This window comes from Chrysochloris asiatica, unplaced genomic scaffold (genome assembly GCF_000296735.1).
Source record: "Chrysochloris asiatica unplaced genomic scaffold, ChrAsi1.0 scaffold00003, whole genome shotgun sequence".
Lineage (NCBI taxonomy): Eukaryota > Metazoa > Chordata > Mammalia > Afrosoricida > Chrysochloridae > Chrysochloris > Chrysochloris asiatica.
Genome location: NW_006408521.1, coordinates 28,496,300 through 28,517,848, shown reverse-complemented (window position 1 = coordinate 28,517,848; position 21,549 = coordinate 28,496,300). Strand labels below are relative to the sequence as shown.

Here is a 21,549-nt window from a genome sequence, read left to right as displayed (position 1 = left end):
AGAAATGTTTCTCCCCCTGCCACTCATTGTGTGGCCTGAAAGCACTTACCATGGGAGGGCTGAGGGAGTACCAGAAACAGGCCAAAGAGAGGGGAAATCGAAGGGGCTCAACACCTGGACTGATTAAAATCCACAATTGCCCAGAGAGATTGGATGGAGAGACTCTGTGTATAGTATGAATGTGTAGGACATGTGTGTGCCCATGGGCTCACTCTCTTCTCCTCACCATGAGTGGAAACACCTAGCAGTGAATACCATGTCTGTGTGAGCCTGTGTGTGGCACCCTGGTGCCCCTTTATTTACCCGGGAGTAAACACAAAGCTGTGTGTGTGCAAGCACGCACTTGAGTGTGCCTTTGCAGCAAAGGATGGTGAAGCCAGGACAACCCAATTGGGCTTGCTTGCATCTCTTCTCCCAGCTGTGACTGGGCCCAGGCTCCCTCTCCTCCCAGGAGCCAAATACCAGCACCTGGGAGTTGAGCCACAGCATTGCTTTCTGCTTCAGACAGTGGATAACTAAGAACTTAATTGCCAGCAGCCACCAGCTGTCCCTCATCTGCAGGGAGCCGAAGGATGCTAATCTCCATAGACTTGTTCTCCATGTTGCTCAGGGGAGGGGAGGTGTGTGGAGACTCAGCAGGGAAAAACCAGTGACTTTTCTTAGTATATAGCTTGGCAACCCCCTGCCCCCAACACTCTAATTGCGGAGGAGAAGGACAGAAAAGATAAGGTGATCTTATTTTATCTTCCTGGGGAAGGTGGTAGGGAGGGACATATATTTATGAGTCAAAAATCTCTAATTTGGTAATTTACAGGTGAATATGCACGTGTATACCCACAGATCACAGGAAATTTAGGCACCATGCCCTACCCTGACTACATCTTGGTACTTAGGGGAGGGTCTGATAGAACTGATGGTGGGTATGGCATTGAGTCAGGCACTGCCCAGGCCCAGTCCCTGTGGCTCATGATGTGTTTGGTCTTTATTCCAGTGTTCCAAAGAAGTGAAATTAAACATTGAGGAGTAGAGTTTTCCCAGACAACTAATATGCGGAGTTATTTACCTATCCTGGGGCCTGAGGAGGTAGAATTTGGGGCCTCCAGGCTGACAGTGGGGAGGTGAGGGCTGTTGGGGAAGTCCAAAGCAGGAATATGGAGGTTAGGCTTTATGTAGAGCTAGGGCTGATTGGAATTTAGGGCTTTTGGTGGGGGTGGAGTAAGGTTGCTGTGAGTCAGAATTGACTGGCAGTGGGCTTGGGGGGTAGAGTAGCTTAGAGAGGAGTAGGAAGGGGCTCCTTGCTTATGGCAGTCTCTATCTATAAAGAGACAGTCTTCTGAGGAACCTGAAGTTTAAACTTTTCTTATGTTTTGCTTCAAAGTTTTTGTGTACACATACATATATATAAGCATATACATATGTGTCTATGTAATATGAAGTGATAATATTAATAGAGTTTGTAGGATACATATGTTGTTGATAAGTGCCATCCAATTGGGTCTGACTCATAGCTACCCTTTATAGGATTTCCGAGGAGCATCTGGTAAATATGAACTGCCTACCTTGCAGTTCAAACTGACCTTCTGGTCCAGTGTTTATCCTACAGTGCCACCCAGGACTCCATATGAAATCATTTGTTATTTCTATGGACCAGAATTTGCTTTTCCATTTATGGGTTTAGTTTCCTCATACCTCATTTCTGTCTTATAATTCAATGTCTTTCTGACCTAGGACCAAGTTCAATTTTTAAAAAAGAGAGTGTAGGGTTTTTTGGGGACTACTTCTGTGTGTGTGTATTTATTTTATTTTAGATTTTTTTCTTTAATGTTTTATTGTGAATTATGTGATAGTTTACATGGGAGAACATTAGTTTTACATTCATTCTATCATATATCGTCTCATTGCCATGGTTACAGTGTTTATTTTTTATACTATGTGTGGATTTTCGACTTGCTTTCTCTTCCATTCTTCTGTGTGTCAGAGGGATTCAGAAGTAAAATATTTGAGCTTGTTTCATATGCTCAGTTCTTGGGCCATGAGCAATGCGTCAGTGTGGGGAAGAGATGAAAGAAGTGCAACAAAAGAAGGTCACAGTCATTTGGGTTTAATTGTATGTGTCTATTTTTTTAACTTGTAAAAAATTTCAAACGTACACAAAAAAGAGCATAGTAAAATGAATCCCCATTTTTCTATCACCATCTTAATAATTTTAGGGGGGGTTAATTTAAGTCAGCTTGAGGACTAGGGTGCGCCTGACCCAGGCCATTGTGTTTTCAATAGCCTCATATGGATGCGAAAGCTGGACAGTGAATAAAGAGGATCGTAGAAGAATTGATGCCTTTGAGTTGTGGTGTTGGAGGAGAATACTGAGGGTGCCATGGACTGCCAAAAGAACCAATAGATCTGTTTTGGAAAAAGTGCAGCCAGAGTGCTCCTTGGAGGCCAGGATGGCTAAGCTTCGTCTCTCCTACTTTGGACATGTAGTCCGGAGGAAACAATCGTTGGAGAAGGATGTCATGCTGGGTAGGGTTGAGGGTCAGAGAAAAAGAGGAAGACCTCCAACGAGATGGATCGGCCAGGTGGCATCATTGATGGACTCGGGGGTGGCAGCGGTGGTGAGGTTGGCCCAGGATCGAGCATTGTTTCGTTCTGCTGTGCATGGGGTCGCTATGAGTCGGTTCCGACTCGATGGCACCTGACAACAACAACAATTTAAGTCAAATATATATCTAAAAAATAGAAGGTGTCTTTAAATAATCCAACTCTCATTGCACTATGGTTATTGAAAATGGAATGGTCTGAGAATGGACTGAATTGTCAACAGAATGAGCCTGGTGGAATCAAGTAGAACTTTCACTTCCATAAGTCTATGAAAAGGAATCAAAGAGGCCAAGTCTCTGAAGATAAGGACTTTCTCCCTTGGAAATTATAATCTCCCCCCTCCAGCAGTATCTGCTTTTGTCCAGATCATCCCATGAGTCCCTCTGGGAGTTGTTGTTAAGTGCCATCGAGTTGATTCTGACCCATAGCGACCCTGTATAGGGTTTCCAAGGAGCAACTGGTGAGCTTGAACCTCCGACCTTGCATTTCAGATGACTTTGCAATCTGACATATTAGCCTACAGTGCCACACAGGATGGTAGATAACACCTCCTTGGGCATTGGTGTGAGGTTCATCCCACTTCTGAAGTTCTAGGCTACGCTGTGCTGCTCTGTGTTTCATCTGCTCTCCTAGTAGACCTACCAGCTACTGATTTCATGGCCAAGTGGTCTGTTCTTAGTCTTAATGTGTCCAGCAAGTGGTCAGGTGCCTGAACAGAGCCCTTTATTCATCAGCAGTGAAGACATTTGGTTGGGAGAGGAGCCCAGCAGTTATGGAACAAAGACTCCGTATTAGGACACGTTGGTTTAAGAGATAGGAACCTAATTAAAATTAAGTTAAAGTTAGGAATGCAGGAAAAGCTGAGAATCAAGTTAAAGGAAGAGCACAAATACAGCTGGATCTCAGGATCCTGAGGACACAGTGCTTCCAGGACTTTATCCTCATGGGGTGCTCATCTCTGTTCCTTCCTTTCTCCTAGTGTATTCCCCAAGACTTTCAAGAGCTCCTGAGTTCGACAACTCATAGATTAATTAATGGAGGGTGTCTGGCTTCTAAAAATCACAGGGTAGAGATTCCCAGCTGCATACTCCTAGATCAATGAACTGTGGTCAGGGAGAGAAAGTCATATGAGAACATGGTAGGTCTCTCAGGAACCACATGTACATAAGGAGATTGTAGGACAGACAGAGCAATGGGTGTCTAGGCCAAACTACTCCATGACATCTAGTCCCAAAGTGTCTGGTCTGAACAAGTGTATGGATGATGACTGAGCTCAGAGACCTTGACCACCAGCTCTCAAGCAAAGTACTGGTGTGTGGAGAGAACTGTCACCCTCTTCCTCACTTCATTACTGGTCACTGATCAGAGATTCCTTCTTTGTAAGCTGTTAATGGTGCCCTTAGAAAAACTTGCCATCTTCCTAATGGACATTTACAGAGGAAAGAACCTGCCTACAGACATTTGGGCTTAGAGAATGAGCAGTGTTAAAATATCTTCCCAGTGGAGCCGAGAGAAACTGGAGCTAAAGTCCTGAGAACTTACTTCACAGAACAGGTAGAAGAGAGGAACTCCTACCTTCCTTCTCAGTGCCATTGTCAAGAGGTTAAGAAATCTTGAAGAGGCACAAAATTCAAGGTGAAGATTCTTGAGGTTGCTAACTAATCTGCAAACAAGAAGACTCCTTAGAATTTTCACCTTCCTCAAAAGCCCCCCAATAGAATCTTTTAGAAGAGGACTTTGCTCTCACTCTTCTATTATTTCCAGTCTTAATGATTTTTCTGCTTACCCCACCTCCACCCCTATAATATAAGAATTAGTCTGTGTGGGCAGTATAAGAACTCTGGGAACTGGGAGGTGTCTTCCTTCATAGTGGAGGAGTCCACATGAGAGTTCTTGGTTAGATTTGTACTCCAAGGTTTGCTGCTGTCACTCCTCCTCTATGAATGCAGCACTTTTTCCTCGAAGAAGAGGCTTTGCCTTCTATGCACATAGACACAGTCCTCTCCTCTCTTCCTATCGTGGATCCTATGTCTGTAGCCCTACTGGCCTTTCAACCTCTAACCTCTTCTCATCCCACTCATAGCCTACAGGGTGATGGTAGAAAATGCCACAACAATCAAACAATGTTGAAGAGTGTAGAGCAACACCGTGCTCTCCCCACCCCCACCATCTCGATAGAAGAGTAGTGATTAAGCAGTGTCAATAAGATAGGATTGAGTTGATTTGTGCTTATTTACTAATCTGGAGTAAACAATTTTACCTTTTTTTTTCCCCACACTATATCAAGGATTCTGCTTCTAAATCTGGCTGGCATCTGTCTCTCTCCCAACCCCATAGCACCTTCCTACAGAATCAAAGCTTCTTTTCAGATTTACAGTTCCTGACAGGGAGAAAGTACCCAGTAAGCAAGGTAAGCACAGGCTTACTTACTATTCTGTAGTGAACAATTTCACATGGGTTTCACTGTGGTTGTGAAGTTGCCCACTACAGATTAGTAAGTAAGCTGGTACTTACCTTATTGTATAATCTGACCCTAAATCCAGGGATGCTGGTGGTGGTAATGAAGCTATAGATTGATTTACACAGCTTCTGCTCCTCCTTTGTTTCAGCTAGCTAGATGTCATCAGGGAACGTCAGGGCCTCTCACTTTAAGCTTAGCCACAGTTATTGGCCCATTGACTAAAGAAGGTTTTGTGGTGGGCGGTGTGGGTTGGCTCTCCTCTCCTTTGCTTTCTTAGAGAGAACCTCTTTGTAGAAGATCTTGATTGTGCTTTGATGCTTGGCGCATGAAAATGGCTGCCCTGGATTGTGCTTTTGGAATACTGAGAATAAAAATGAGAGCCAGGCCAGTCTTTGGGGGACCCATTGGCTCTGGGCCTAAATGTGATATTCAGGGAGATAGGGTCTCAGGGTCATAGTTCACAGAGATTTCTTTTTGACCTGTTTTCATCTCTCTTGATGTTTTAAACACTTAATACATCTACCAAATCTGGATCAAGTCTGAAGCTCAAGATCTGTATGTGGTTTAACATGGGCATGTTTAGAACGAATCCAATTTAAAAATAAACTTGTTGAGTTTGTGTCTGGCTTATCTGTGTGACTCTTCAGTCCAGCTCTTCTTTCTTCTTCTCTGTTTGTTTGTGTAGCCAAAGTTGATCCTAATGGTTCTCCTCATCTACCCCCATACCCCTATTTAAATGCCAGCCACTGATGTTCATTAGCAAACCTGAAAAAAAAAACCCTAGAACTTGTCCAGCCTCACTCTCCCCAGTAATTACCAGACTGTGTGAGCTGTCCAGTGCCCAATAGGAGACGTAAGTAGCCTGGTGACGCCGGCCGTGGGCCTGACCACTACCATGATGCCAAACTGGAACTATCTAAAAGGGAAAAGCCCTTCATTTTGAAGTTGGAAATGTATTTTACTCTTCAGGCTTAGCTCGCTATAGCAGCCACAGTCACCAATATGTACTGGGCACTGTTGTGAGGTAAGCCGTGGCCTCAACCTTTGATAGGCTCACAGTGGAGCTCAGAAGACCACCTGCTTAGAGAAACTTATTTCCCTCTACAGAGATATGATTTTGAAACAAAGGTTTAAGGGAAAAGCACTATTAAGAGCGGGGTTGAGGCTCTGTGTAGTTCTCATCTGCAACTCTTCTCAGAACTTAACCACTTTGAAGTCCTTTAGGTGAAGTGTCTGTCAGAAGGACAAAGCTAAGAGACTGTGACTTTCTGATACTCAAAACCACACTTAATTCAGTATGCTGCCAATGTGTAACTCATCTTTCAGGCAACTTCATTTCTCAATTTCTATTTATTTACATAAGTAATATATAAATATATTTAATTGTAAAAATGTAAACAAAAGAATTCATAAATATAATGTAAAAATTCCCTTCAGTTCCCATCCTATTCCCTTTTTTCAGGAAGTCTGTTACTCCTGAAGCAAGTATCAGACATCATATAATTTCACAGAGATGTGTACATATGCAAATATGGAGTATTTCTTTGTTTGATGCTCACATTATGCATTGGTTTAGCAACTTGTTTTCTTCATCTCCCCAGGTAGCTCAGAAGCTCTTTCATGTCCGAGCACTTAGTTCTATTGCATTCTTTGAAGCTACTGATTTCTACTTTAGAGTAAGATGGATGTACATATCTCATTGTTGTGTTGTGGAGTGCTGTCGAGTCGGTTCCGACCCATAGAGACCCTGTATAGGGTTTCCGAGGAGTAGTTGATGAGCTTGAACCGCCAACCTTGCAGTTTAGATGGCTTTGCAGTCTGGCGCATTAACCTACAGCAGCACACCAGGACTCACATACGTCATAGAAACTTAAAAAAAAATTATTTTTATTATGGAAAATATTTAAAATATACAAAAATAAACAGAATAATTATCAACTCTTGCTTAATCTTATTTCATTGCTACAATCTCCAACTCTTCTCCGCTCATATTATTTTGAAATAAATAACTGGGCATTATATATCCATAATATTTCATAAATATTTCAGCATATATCCTAACAGTGATGTTTATAAAAATATAATCCCAATACCATTATCATACCTAGGAAAAAACTTGATGGTACTTCCTTAATATCACTATATAGGAATGTTTTCAGGGTGAAATGAAGTATGTAAAAGGGTTAGAACAGCACCTGGCTTATAGTGAATGCTAGTTAAGGGTTTGCAGTTATTTTTGTTTTTCTAATTTATAAATATTTTGCTCATTTATCTACCTTTTTTTCCTGTGACTTACAAGATCTCTTTATGTGTTCTGGGTAATATCCTTTTATTCTTTTATATAGGTGGTCATTTCTTTCCGACTGTTGGTTTATGTTTATAGTGCCTTCTGTTAGGTAAAAATGTTTGCTATTTGTAGGTTAATTTGTCAATCTTTATGATTTCAAGTTTTGTGTTGGTCTGTTTGCCGTATTTTTTCTAATACTTTTATGGACTTTCATGTACTTTTAAAAGTGTTTATCTTCTAATACATCTGGAATTAATATTTGCTGTGTAATAGGGCTCTAATTTTATTTCTTTTTTCCAAATGAGTATCTGTTGTTCTCTGTATTTATCCATTAGTTCATTCTTTATCTTTTGTCTTTAAACCCCATACTTCCAAACCCTAACCCACTGTCATCGAGTCAATTTTGACTCATTGCAATCCTACAGGACAGAGTAGAACTGCTTCATAGGGTTTCTGAGGCTGTACATCTTTTACAGAAGCAGTCTGCCTCATCTTTCGTCCTTGGGGCAACTGGTGAATTTGAACCACTGACCTTTCATTTAGTGGCCTAGTGCTTAACCCACTATGCTAGGTCACTCTTAGGATCCAATTAATTCTCTACAAATGGGTGTGGTTTTGTATTCTTTATTTTGAACCACTGTTGTGTTTGTTCTACCATGAACATCACACTACAGATTTTTAGTATTTTTAAAATTATGGTAAAATACATACAATGAAACGTTTGATAGTTCAACTGATTTTTACCTGTATAATTCGCTGATGTGAATTATGGTCCCCATGTTGAGTAATGACCACCACTATCTGTTTCTAAATTTTTTCATCATCTTAACTGAAACTCAGTGTCCCTTAAGTAATTTCTCCTTTCTCACCTGTCCTTGTTAGCCACTAGTAAACTTTGATCTCTATACCTTTGCCTATTGTGGGTATTCCATATAAGTGGGATCATACTATATTTGTCCTTTTGAGCATGATATTTCACTCAGCATAATGTTTTTCAGGTTCATCCATGTTGTAACATGTCTCAGCACTTCATTTCTCTTTATGGCAGATTGTATGGGTATACCACATTTATTTTGTTTATCTGTTAATCTGTTGATAGACATTTAGGTTATTTTCACCTTTGGCTATTATAAATAATGCTGCATGAACATTGATGTACAAATAAATATCTGTCTACATATACATACCTGCTTTAAAGTGTTTTGAGTATATATATATAAATGGGAGTGGAATGCTGAGTCACATAGTAATTCTATGTTTAACTTTTGGAGGAACTGCTGAACTGATTTTCGTATGACAGCAGCATTTTACAGTCCCACCAATACTGAATGAGTGTCCCCATTTCTCCATCTCCTCACCAATAATTGTTTTCGTTTTCTTCTGATAATAGCCATCCTGGTGGTAGTGGTGGTTGTGTGCTGAGTTGACTCATAGCAACCCTGTGTAGGGTTTCTGAGCAGAAAGCCTCATCTTTCTTCCGTGGAGCGGCTGGTGGATTCAAACTGCTGACCTTGCAGTTGGCAGCCCAGTGCATAACCCACTATACCACCTTAATAGCCATCCTAATGGGGGTAAGGAGTCCTGATGTGGTACTGTAGGATAAGCACTGGACTAGTTAACTGCAAGGTTATCAAATCAAACCCACCAGCTACTCAGAAACCCTATACAGGGTCATTGAGTGGGAGCCAAATCACCCTTAACAACAGTGGGAGTAAAGTGGTATCACATTCTGGTTTTGAGTTTCATTTTCTTAGTGACTAATGACATTAAGTATCTTTTCATGTATTTTTTGGCCATTTATATATGGCTCTGTGGGTTCATGTGCTGGACTGCAAGGTCAGTTTGAACTGCAAGGTCACTGGTTCAAGCTCACTAGCTACTTCTCAGAAACCCTATACGGGGTCGCTATGGGTTGGAACCAACTCAACGGCACTTAACAATAACAACAACAAAATATCTTCTTTGGTGAAATGTCTATTCAAATCGTTTACCCATTTTTTATTAGGTTGTCTTTTTGTTGTTGAGTTATATATTGCAGGGTAATAGTTTTTGATATCTGGTAGAGCAACTTCTCTTTCATTTTTCAAATACCTCTTGGTTGTTGTTGTGTATTTCCTCTTCAGGTGAACTTCAGAATGAGCTGATTAAGTAAAAATTCTTGTTTAGTTGAAACTGTATTGAATTTATAGATTTAGAGTCAAACTGACAGCTTTATAATATTGAGACTTCCCATGATCTAATTCTCCACTTAGTTAGCAATTCTATGTCCTTTAGTAAAGTTTTATAGTTTTTTCTTATGCATCTGTCTCATTTTTCTGTTGTTGTTAATTCTTGGACATTTTACAGTTTTTCCATTGTTTTTATGAATTGGACTTTTAATTACCTTTTGATTGGTCATTGCTGGTGTATAATAATAGCTAACATTTGTGGGTGTTTGCTGTGTGCCATACACTGTTCTATGCTTTTTATCTTACATATAATTTGTGCAACAAACCTATGCTTTCTTATTTTTGTTGTTAAGTGCCATCGAGTAGGTTCCAACCCATAGCGACCCTGTATAGGGTTTCCAAGGAGCAGCTGGTGAGAGTGAACTGTCAACCTTGTGGTTCAAACTGACTTTGCAGTCTAGAGCATTAACCCACAGCGCCACACCAGGCTTAGGCACTATTTTTTGTTGTTGTTGTTGTTTTGCAGGTGAAGAAACTGGTCTCTAGTGAGGTTAAGTCATTTGCCCTTGATCACATAGTTATTAGGTGGGAGAGCCAGGAGTCCTAACCCACAGTTGGGCTCCTGAGCCTTTACTGCTTTCCCCTTTGGGGTGTGGCATCCTGCTCTGATATTAGTTGTGATAGTTTCTTAGTTGAGTCTTTTGGATTTTCTAGGCAAACAGTTGTATTGTCAGTAATAAGGACCTTGTTTGTGTCTTCTTTTTTCAGTCTTCTTGTTTTGTGAGTTTGTATCATTTCTCAGTGAATCTGACCCCGTCTGTTTTTCCTGTAGCCCTGGAACATGTTGTCATCTTGTCCCTTCAGGAGCAGATGAAGCAGTTGCTTGGTTTTAGTGGCCTTGTAGATGGACAGTGCAGTTTAGAAATTTTTTTCCCACAGCCCTCAACACATCTAGTAAGTTCAATATGTGAATGTTTATGCAGTATAATTTCTCAACAACTTTTTTTTTTTTTTTTAATTCCTTTCTTTATTCTGACTTATCATTGCTCAGGTGTCTAAGCTTCTGGTTCTTGGGTGGAGTGGGAACATTTGGAAGGAGCTGCCTCTTCCTCAAGCCTTCCCTAATCTGTCCCAGGTTCTTATACCCTTATTCAGGTTTTCCTTTTACCATTGATAAAAATGTAAAAGAGCCATTTTATGTTTCATGGAGGCATTTCCCAACTGTGGGCTACTCCACAGAATGACAGAAAGCCTGTTGTATTGATCCTTGTTTGTTGGAGTCAATGGAAGGAGTGTGGGATGAGCAGTGTGAGCCTGAGCCCAGGCACTCTATCTCCTTACACCTTTCTGTCAGCACTGGGGCTGAGAGGGATCTGGGGTGTGTGTGTGTGTGTGTGAGAGAGAGAGAGAGAGAGAGAGAGAGAGAGAGAGAGAGAGAAAGGGGAAGGAGGGGAGCGGGGAGAGGAAGGGACAGAGGGAAGGAAGGAGAGAAGTGATCCAGCTGTGGGAGTCTGCAGTTGGCCAGTGCCTATCAGGAGAAAGAGGCCCAGTGAGGGCCCTCCCTTCACATATGGGGTTTCCTGCCCCCAATCTAGGCCTTTGGTTACTGGTCAGTCCTAAACTTCAGCCTCAGGCAGATATGGGGTGTGACAGGACACTGTTGCTATCACCAGTTCTAGCAGGCAGCTCTCTCCAAGTTCCTAGGCCCTACTGCCTAGGTCTACTGCCTGGACTCTGCAACCCAGGAGTCAATGAGAAGTGTATCTGTTATGTTGCATTTGCTCATATAAAATGTAAATAATATGTTTATCCCTTTTGAAAGGACCACATGTTCATTAAAGAAGATTTAGTAAAAGAAAGAAAATTGAAAAGGATTGCTTGCTACTCATTCTACTGCCCAAACAGAGTCAGTTGAACATTTTAGTATGTTTCTTTCTAGACTTTCCTTTTCTATGCACAGGTATTTTATGTGGTTTTGATAGCTGTAATAATGCTACTTGTACTCTGCTTTCTCCTTATAGCTGTGCATCATAAGCATCTCTCCTGTGTTTGGGAACATCATGTAAATAATTCTGTAATGTTCCATTTGGTAGATGGACCATCATTTATTTGACGTGTTGTTGGCCTTGTCCCATTGGAGGCAAGGTACATTCTCCTTCCCCTTATTAACCACTGTGGTTCAGTCATCCATGAAGTTGGCTAAACTTCTTTTGAGTTTGTATTTTTAGTCTATACCATCTCTTTGAGGTCACAGTATTCTGGTTCTGTGTGAAATGGAACTTCTTTTTGCCTTAAACTTTATTCAAGCTACAGATAGGTCTGTTAATCTTATTATTCATCTTCCCCTTCCTGGTTTTGGGTGCTGCTACTGGTGTGATGCTGTGGGCTAATGCATCAGACTGCAAAGTTGTTTGAACTGCAAGGTTGGTGGTTCAAGGTCATCAGCTGCTCCTTGGAAACCCTACACAGGATTGCTATGGGTCAGAATCGACTCGGTGGCATTTATAACAACAACCTTCTACCTGTACTGACGGACAGTGCTGTGGACAGAAGTTCCCACAAATGGGCTCCTATCCCCATCACTGATGGGACTCTTAGCCTTCGAGTTCTGTTACAGCTTTCAGGTGGACGTTTCCCCAGCTGCATGGTGGAATGTTGGTTAGAGAAAGAACAAGATTTCTTTTTTTTCCCCTACGCCTTGGTGTCTTAGGGTGACCTGTCAACTGATCTTAGAAACTGTTTGCCTTATGCGTTCACCTGACCCTGTCTCTGTCTTTTCCTTTCCTGGCTTCTGTTGACCTGCTGTTCCCACTCCACTGGTCCCTCCTTCACAGGTCTGTTACTGGAGCCACTGTACCTGGCTTGCCCACTTCCCCTGGTCGAGTGGGTTTTTTTGACCTTATCACTGTATTCATGCTTTAGGACTCACCCACTGTAATGATGTCAGTGGTGGAGGTTAGCAGATGGCAGCAGCAGCAATGAGACCTGACATGTTCTAATGACTCCCTCCTTCCCACCCTTGCTGGCTGAGCCAATGGAGGGGCAGGGGTTTCCTTGAGGTATTTAAGGAGGAGACCGAGAGAAATCGGGGGACCCCCAGGTGCCGGTGAGGACTGTGACCTTTGCTGCTATAATATCAGTGTTTCACAGGCAGGGTGGTTCAGGAGCCCACTTGCAGCCCATCAAAAATTGATTTAATTGCAATTTTTCCTCCAATTAGGAGCACTGGAGCCTGACTAATTGGAGTAATAGAGAGTAATAAGGCTCAGATAAAAAGCCTTCCTCGGCAGCCTTTGTATCTCCTGTCAGTGCCTGTCAGAGGTCAGAGAGCTTGCATATTCTATTAGGCAGTCTGGCCTTCATTTGTACAAATTAGTTTACCCAACAGTAATTAAAATGCCAATGCGGGTTGAAGAGAACTGAATACACTTGATGGGCATGTTGGTGAATGATGTGACAGCTCTGGTGGCCTCCCTTGCCAAAGTGTGTCAGCCCAGCTCAGAGGCTGCTGGGGCCTGGGCCAGCTGGGCGGCTCCAGCCCAGCCACGGGGCAGCAGCTGCTGGGTACGACACTGCTACTACCACGCCTCACAGCCGCGCTGCCTCTTCTTCCTTCTTCCAGGTGGAGCCTTTCGTTCATTCAACAAACATTTGAGTGTTCAGTATGTGTCAGGCATTCTATTAGGTGCCGGAGACATAATGAAACGAACTCTTAAAATGGGTAGGGTGAGAGGTGATATAATATTGTGGGCTTTGGAATCAAAACTGAGTTCAAATTTCAGATCTACCAGTATGAGCTAGAGTAAGTCATATTACTTCTCTGTGCCTCAGTGTTCCTCATCTGTAAAACAGAGAAAGTGATACCTACTTCATAGGGTTATGAGGGTTTGCTGGACAATGCTTTTGCAGCGCTTGCTTGGCACCTGGCACATAGTAAGTGCTCAGTAGATTACTAGTGTTATTAAGAGTCCTATTGTACTGCTGTAGGATAAACACTGGAGTGCTCATGAAAATGTTGTTGGTTCAAACCCACCAGCTGCTCCTCAGAAATCCTATACAGGGTTGCTATGAATCTGAAATGACTCAATGGCACTTACCAACAAGCTCTAAAGCAGAGATTGCAAAAATATACTACCCTTTCACCCTGCCCATGCCCACCCTCCTTACCCTTTCACCCTGCCCGTGCCCACCCTCCTTACCCTTTCACCCTGCCCGTGCCCACCCTCCTTACCCTTTCACCCTGCCTGTGCCCATCCTTCTTACCCTTTCACCCTCTTTTCTAAGTCCTGTTCTTGAGTCTTCATTGTGAGTACCGCAACTCCCCATTCTCCTGCAGTCTCTCTAGTGTGAGGACTTCTGAATCTACCTCTCGGGCCTGAAGATAGTCTCTATTGATGCTAAGGTGACCTGAACTCAGGCCAGGGGCCCATAACTTGGGTTGAGGATCTTGGCAAGGTTTGGGACAGGATGAAAATTTTGAAGGTTGGCTTCTGGTAAGGGATTTCTGGTTAAAGAATACATGGAGTGAGAATGATTTTTAGACCTTCAAGCTGAAGTGCGAGTGAGCTTGCCTGTGAGAGTTTGTATGTGCTTGGGGAGGGGGGATGCTGGCGGCGAGTGTGTGTTTTGATATTTTAGGTATTGTTGGTACTTCTTATCTGACTGTGGTGCTTAGCTATCAGGGACTTGTCACTGCCCCTGGTCTGAGTCAGTGGTGACTTGGGAATTATTCCTTTGGACTTCCTTCACAGATTCACTTCCTCAGCCTTGATGACTTTGAGCTCTGGTCCCAAATGCACTGGCATGATTGAGTTGATTCTGACTCATAGCAACCCTGTAGGACAGAGTGGAACTGCCTCCATATGGTTTCCAAGGCTGCCCTGGTGTGTAGGATATGCACTGGACTGATGACCAAAAGGTCAGCAGTTTAGACCCACCAGCCACTCCTTGGAGACCCTGTACAGGGTCTCTATGAGTCTGAATCTACTCAATGGCACTTAACAACAACAACAAATCTTTACAGGAGCAGACTGCCACATTTTTCTCTTGCAGAGTGGCCTGTAGATTGGACCTTTTAGTTAGCTGACTTTTGATTCAGTTCTACAGATTTGTTAGTGAGAACCTCATTGGGACGAGGCATTGCTAGGCACTGCGGTTCACCATACGCTTCAGATAGTTCATGATCTCAAAGGGGAGATGGACAGATAAACCTAAAATGCCATTTGTCCTCTGAGGGAGCAAATATGGCAAGGACTCAGAGGAAGCATGGTTAGCCCACCTGGAGGGCCACCAGCTCCTGCCTCAGCACAGGTGAGACCAAAGGCAAACGCCATTTGAATTTTTTTTCTTTTCTGAGAGGAATTGAATTTTTCAGTAACTTCAAACCCTAAGCTGAAGTTATTGCAGAGACTTTTTAATGGGCAAGATTCTTTGAGCAGTCTTTAGGAGGAGCTGTGGAAGGGATGGAACATGTTTCCGTTTAGTTTCATCTTCAAGTGTTCTTGGAGCACTTTTGGCATGCATAGCATAGGAGCCAGCCCAGTTAGGGGTGTGGGGGAAAACAAACAGAAGGAATGAAGCAGATCAAAGTAAGGTATAATGCCCAAGCTCAATTACCCAGGGAAGTTAGAGAAGTGAGGTGGCAAAGCCACCTCTAAGGCACAAATCACACCTGCTTGGCCCCATTTTCAAAGCACTTTATCTGGTTTGTCTTGAAGAATGGGTATGAGTGTCCTGCACAGAGCTACAGCATTTGGGGTAAATTCGTGGGAGTCTGGCTTCACTTTGTTTTCTTTTTCTGTAATGGGAATAATAATCTCCATCCCATGGATTCATCATGGGATGTGAGGCATCCTTTGAATGTTCCGAGGAGTGAATTCCATTCTCTTCCTCTGCTCTGGAGAGACAGCACCTGGACATACCTTTTAGATCTTTGCGCTGCATGTGACTTTTGTCTCATGCTTCCTAAAGGCCCTAGGAATTAGGAGGCATGCATGGCCACACATGTTGGCTGTAGCCAGCCTGACCCTCAGAGTCCTGGCCCATCCCCATGACTTGTGTATGAGTCTTGGTGTGGTTCCCCCTGCAGGACCTGACTAAAAATCCGCTTCACTGTGCTCAGATGGTTTTTATTGAGTGTTAAATTTGATTAAAAGACCCCTGGTGACACTATGGTTAAGTACTTGTCTGCTGACTGAAAGGTCGACAGTTCAAATCCACCAACAGCTTCATAGGAAAAAAACCCGGCTACTGTGTGTTACAAGTTTGTTCTGACCAATAGCAACCCTGTATAGGGTTTCTGAGGCTGTAAATCTTTATATGTGCAGAAAGCCTCATCTTTCTCCCATGAAGTGACTAGTGGATTTGAACTGCTGACCTTGGGATTAGCAGTCCAATGCTGACCCACTATGCTACCAGGGCTTCTCCAGTAAAGATAATAGCATAAGAAACCCTATAGGGAAGATTTACTCAATCTTAGAGGGGTGCTATGAGTTAGAATCGACTTGGAAGCACACAACACATTTGATTCAGCCCTACAGTCTCCTACATGCCAGGCTCATTGTTCTCTCTTTCTGCTTTCCCGTGGTCAGGCAAGGGAAAAGGGCAGCTTCAGTAAGAAATGTTAGGGTGCCATATCCAGGCAGCTTAGAAAGTCCTTAGTAGTGAGAGGCACTAGAAGGTGAGAGACACGCCTCCTTTGGTAGCAGGTGGACAGGAGCCAGGAATAGAGGAGGGCAGGAGTCCCTGGGAAGGTGCTCACAGCTGCCCTTGCTCTCCTGCCTGCAGCCAGCCTGCTGGGAGGTCAGAGCCTGGGGAGTGGCAGGGATTAACGTTCCAGGTTCCTCCCACTCCTTCTCTATTGACTTACCTTGACGCTAATTTAGGCCTGTGGCCAGTTAGGGGCCTGCCACAAGCCTCCTCAAGAGATGTCTGTGTGTCTGTGCTGGCGCCCCTCACCCGCCCTCCCCCCCCCCCAAAAGTCTAGAGAGCCCAATTGCCCGCTCGAATGATTTCCAAGTGGCTATTATGTTTCCAACCCACGGTAATTGGCTTTACCAGTTATTAATGGATTACCCAAAGGAGAAAAATGTTGGGGGGAGGGCAACACCTCTTGGCTTTGTAGTTTGGGGCTTCAGTGTCCAGTGACTGCTTCCCAGGCTGGGAGTCATCTGAGGCATGAAGGCATGACTTGTGTTGGCATTGCCACTCCACAGTTTAGTGGCTGCTGGTAGTCCTGTGTCCAAAGGGAACTGTCCCAAGAGGAAGTCTTGACTTGAGGCATGGAAACCCCAGAGTGGCTTATCTGGCCGTATTATAAGCCTGTGGTTGAAAAGTAGACACTGCTCTGCAATTTTGATTGTAAGCCAGTAGTGGCTTGGTTCTTTACCTGCCGTGACATCTCCTCCTTCAGTAACTGCTGGGCCAAACTCTCCACTACAGACAAAGCTACTGGCTTCTTGAGAGGCCTCATTGCAGATATCCATCTCCCCATTCACAATGCTTGAATCAGAGAGCCACAGGTGCTGGCCTGGGCCAGGGCAGATGGGCTGCTGCCCCTATGTTGTTAAGGGGTCATTAGTCTGTTCAGCTCCCTTGCTGCTACCAGGCATGCTGGGACATGGCCCATCCCTGCCCCAGGGCTCCTGAATGACAGGGTAACTTCCAGTTTGCTCACTGTTTAGGTTTTCAAGCCCAAGGCTTCCCCTCTCTACCCCTGCCAAATCCTCTAACAAAGGAATGGTCTAGTTAGGTTCAAGTTCTAGTCCTAGCACCATGGCCAACCTGGCTGACTGCACTTGATCATTCACACTGGGCTTGGGCCTCCACTTGAAAATTACATGGTGCTGATTGTACATGTTGACCTTTTGTGGGGTTTAGGCGGTACTCTGCCTCATGGTAGCATCTGAAGTATCTTCTCCCAGCAACCCAGCTGACTGACCCCTCATGTTCCCCATTTTCCCCACTACCATCCATGGAATTTATTCACCTTTCATATTTTCCTTTTTCCAAGGCTGGAGCCTTTACACCTGCCCTGTGATTTTTTTTTTTACCAGCTTCTCTCAGCTTTTAAAATCTTCAATAGTGTCCCCAGTCACTCCTCCTTCCAAGCAGGACAGCTCCTTCCAGCCTGTACCTCCCTATCACAGGAGACCTCTTGTGTGCCACGGGCATTGTGTTTTAGGGTTCATGCATTCAAGCCTGGTGGGCTCGTTCACCTTGAACTCAGAGTTGCCCATCTAAAGATTCTGCTTTTGTGGTGAGTAGAGACCACATCACTCAGGCTGAGCAGCAGGCTGGTAACCTTGAACCTGTGGGTTCTCTGACCAGGCAGCCCTGGAGGGTTCAACCCTCACCGTGTACCCAGCTGTCTTCTTACAACTCATCTGATAGCCCTCTTGGCTACTTCTCTCATTCTGTCTGAACCCTACGGTTCCCTGGAAAATGAGGACAGTACTTCCAATTGTGTAGCCATTTCTGCCACAAGTTCTGATAAGTCAGGTTCTAACTTTGCTCTCCTTTTGTTTTGCAGCTCTTTTGTGACAGGGACAGCTTGCTGTGGGCACTTCTCACCCCTAAGAATCTGGGACCTCAACAGGTAAGAGATTCCTGAGCCTACAATGGCTTCCAGTGGGAATGGGACCGGAGCAGCCAGGGAGGCATAAGAAAGCTGGCTGAGCCAGCCTTTCCTTCAGTTGACTGACTGAGTAGTCCTGGAGGAGACTGGGAAGGAAACCTGCCCCAAAGCCCACTGGCAGCCTTGGCTATGGTGCCCTCTTCATGTGGTGGAATCACTTTGGGCAGCCCGAGGAAAGACTTCTAAAAGTCATTTATTCTAGGTAAATAGCTTCCCGTAGAATTTATTATAGTGGCAACAATTTGGATTTTGATACTCTGTTCTCTGAGGAGCTCCTGACTATGTGGCAACATAAAGTCCCATCTAGCCTCATGGATTATTATTTTTTCTTTTTAATAAAATTTGAAGATGGCTTATAGATGCATAAAAAGAATTGTAGAGAATAACTGAAATGCATTCAGATTTTATTCACGATTCTCTGTCTTGGCAGGTTTCACACATTCCCATCTGATTATTTGCTGTTTTATTAAATTTCCAGCTTTTTTATTGAAATGAATTACAGTCACAGATTACAAAGCTAGGACAGAGAGGTACCGGTGTAACATCTTATATTACTATTGTTGTTAGATGCCACTGAGTCCATTTTAACTCATATCGACCCCATGTGACAAGAGTAGAACTGCACCATAGTGATTTCTTGACTGCAGTCTTTATGCACATCACCAGGTCTTTCTTCTACAGAGCTACTGGGTGGGTTTGAACTGCCTGCCTTTCAGTTAGCAGCCTGGTGTTTTAACCATTTGCACTATAGGTTTCCCTAACATCTTATATAGACTATAGTATAATACCAAAGCTAGAAAATTGGCATTGGTATAATCCACAGAACTGGTTCAGATTTCACCAGTTTTACATGCACTCATTTGTGTTTGTGTGTCTAGTTCTATGCAGTTTTATCATGTGTCGATTTGTATAATAATCACCACTCAAAATACAAAACTGTTCATTCTGTCAGCACCATGACCCCCTGCCCCTGATTGCCATCTGCATCTCCTCATCCTTCTCCTCACACCCCTTACCCTGGCAACCACTAATCTGCTCTCCAGCGCCATAATTTTATCATCTTGAAGATGTTATATAAATGGAAACATATAGTATGTGACCCTTTGAGGATAGCTTTGCTTTTTTTATATTTGATAATATTTTAATATTTGAACAGAATAGATGATAAATATTGAGACAATGAAAAAATATTATACTTTGATTAATAAAATAGACAAGATCTTCTAGTCTCACAGTAAATCCCCATAAGTAAAAGTATAAATCATGAAAGATGATTCTCAGACTTCTGAGAAAGTTAAATATTACCAATAATATTAGGAGTAGACTTAGCAACAGAGCATGGTTTTTCTTAAAATTTAGCATAATTCCTTTGAGATTCATTGAAGTTGGGTGTAACAATGTTCATTTTCTTTTCTTTAAATTATATTTATTTTGTTGTTGTTAAGAATATACACAGAAAAACATAACACCAACTCAACAGTAGTATCCCATTGTATGCACCATGTTTTGTTGATCCATTTATCTGTTGATGGGCTGTAGATTGTTTCTACCTTTTGGTTCTTGTCAATTGTGCTACAATGAGCACTGATGGGCAGGTCTCTGAGTCTCTGCTTTCAAGTCTTTGGGATCTACCTAGCAGTGGTTCTTTCTTGTTTATTGCTGAGTAGTAGTCCATGGAATTATGGAATTACTCACTGAAGAACATTTGGGTGGTTTTCAATTTTTTTGACTATTTCAAATAAAGCTACAGCACACTTGTATACACGTTTTTATGTGAACATATGTTTTCATTTTTCTGGGCTACCCATCTAGGAGTACAGTTGGTGGGTGTTTGGATAAGTGTATGTTTAAACTCACCCACCTTCTGCTGTCAAGTTGCTTCCTACTCATAAATAAGGTTTCCTGTAGAGCTGCTGGTGGGTTTTAATTGCCACTCTTGTAGTTAACAGTCCAGTGCTTATCCTACAGCACAACTAGGGCTCCTTTAAGTATGTTTAGTTTAAAAAAACAAAAACAAACTGCCAAACTACATTCCTAGATATCTTTACCATTTATGCACCCACTAGCAGTGTCTGCATCACAGTTTTTCTGTGCCCTCACTGGCATTTAGTGAGGCCACTAGTTTTCAGTTGAGTTGTGTGTGATATCTCATTGTGGTTTTTTTTTTTTTTTTAATGTTTTATTGTGAATTATGTGATAGTTTACATGGGAGAACATTAGTTTTACATTCATTCTATCGTATATCATTTCATTGCCATGGTTACAATCCCCTCCATGTATCATCAACCAACCAAAGGGTATACACTAAAAGCCTGTCCCCCGGTCGTCAGCACACAGCCCCTCTCCCTCCTTGTGTCTAAAGTCCCCAACTGCTCCATCTCTCCACATCATTGTCTCTGCCTCCATCTCAGGCATCACTGTTTCTCTGGGTGGGGTCCCACTCTCCACTCTTCTCCCTTCATTGTTGTGATACCTAACAACAGTGGCTAATAATGTTGAACATCTTTTCATGTACTTATGTGCCAGCTATAGATCCCCTTTGATGAATTATTTGTTCAGGTCTTTTGCCCATTTCTAAATGGATTGTTTGAGTCTTTACTATTGTTTTGAGTGTTCTTTGTATATTCTAGATATATCTTTTGTCAGATATATGGTTTGTAAATATTTTCTCATTCTAGTCTGTAGCTTGTCTTTACAGCCTCGGAAACCTGTGCAGAATCACTGAGTCAGAACCGACTCCACAGTACTTAACAACAACAAAACAGGGGTGTGGCACTATAGGATAAGCACTGGATGGCAAGGTCAGTTTGAACAGCAAGGTTGGTGGTTCAAACTCACCAGCCACTCTTCAGAAACCCTATTCAGGGTTAGTATGAGTCGGAACTGACTTGACGGCAGTTAATAACAATAACAGAGTCTTTTATATAATACAATGAATACTTCGATGAAATCCAAGTAATCACCTTTTCTTTTATCAGTAACATTGCCTCGGTTGTCGTATCTAGGAACGCTCATCTAGCCCTAGTTCCTAACAGTCTTGTCTTTTAAATGCCACAACACACAGTGGCAGTGAAGATTTTTCTTGTCTGCCTCCTACTTGTTACCTTACCTTTGTTTTCTCCTTTTCTTACCATCTTCCTAGATAAATGTTAAACATATTGTCTTTTCTGAAAATCCCAGTCTTTCCCAAAGAATTATAACACATAAGCTGTTTTCATTTTCCTACAAAAGTCTCTTCTGATGGTCATCCAATTGCAGGGGCCTGCTTCCCCAAACAACTCATAACACCTTTGGATGAGTCTGCCAATTAGAAAGCTGTGGTTTTTGGTTTTTTTTTTAATCAAGGGTCCCAAAAGCTGTGATCCTAGACAAAAAGCAAGTTGAATTTCTCCTTGCAGGG

General features: G+C 42.8%; 1 protein-coding gene across 1 annotated transcript in view; it reads left to right on the top strand.

Moving 5' to 3' along the window:
* Positions 1 to 21,549, top strand: part of FBXW4 (F-box and WD repeat domain containing 4) — a 108,000-nt gene that overhangs the window by 76,875 nt on the left and 9,576 nt on the right. The window contains exon 6 of the mRNA XM_006831265.1: positions 18,045 to 18,110. Within this exon, the coding sequence (XP_006831328.1) occupies positions 18,045 to 18,110 (66 nt within the window). The remainder of the gene's footprint in view (positions 1 to 18,044; positions 18,111 to 21,549) is intronic.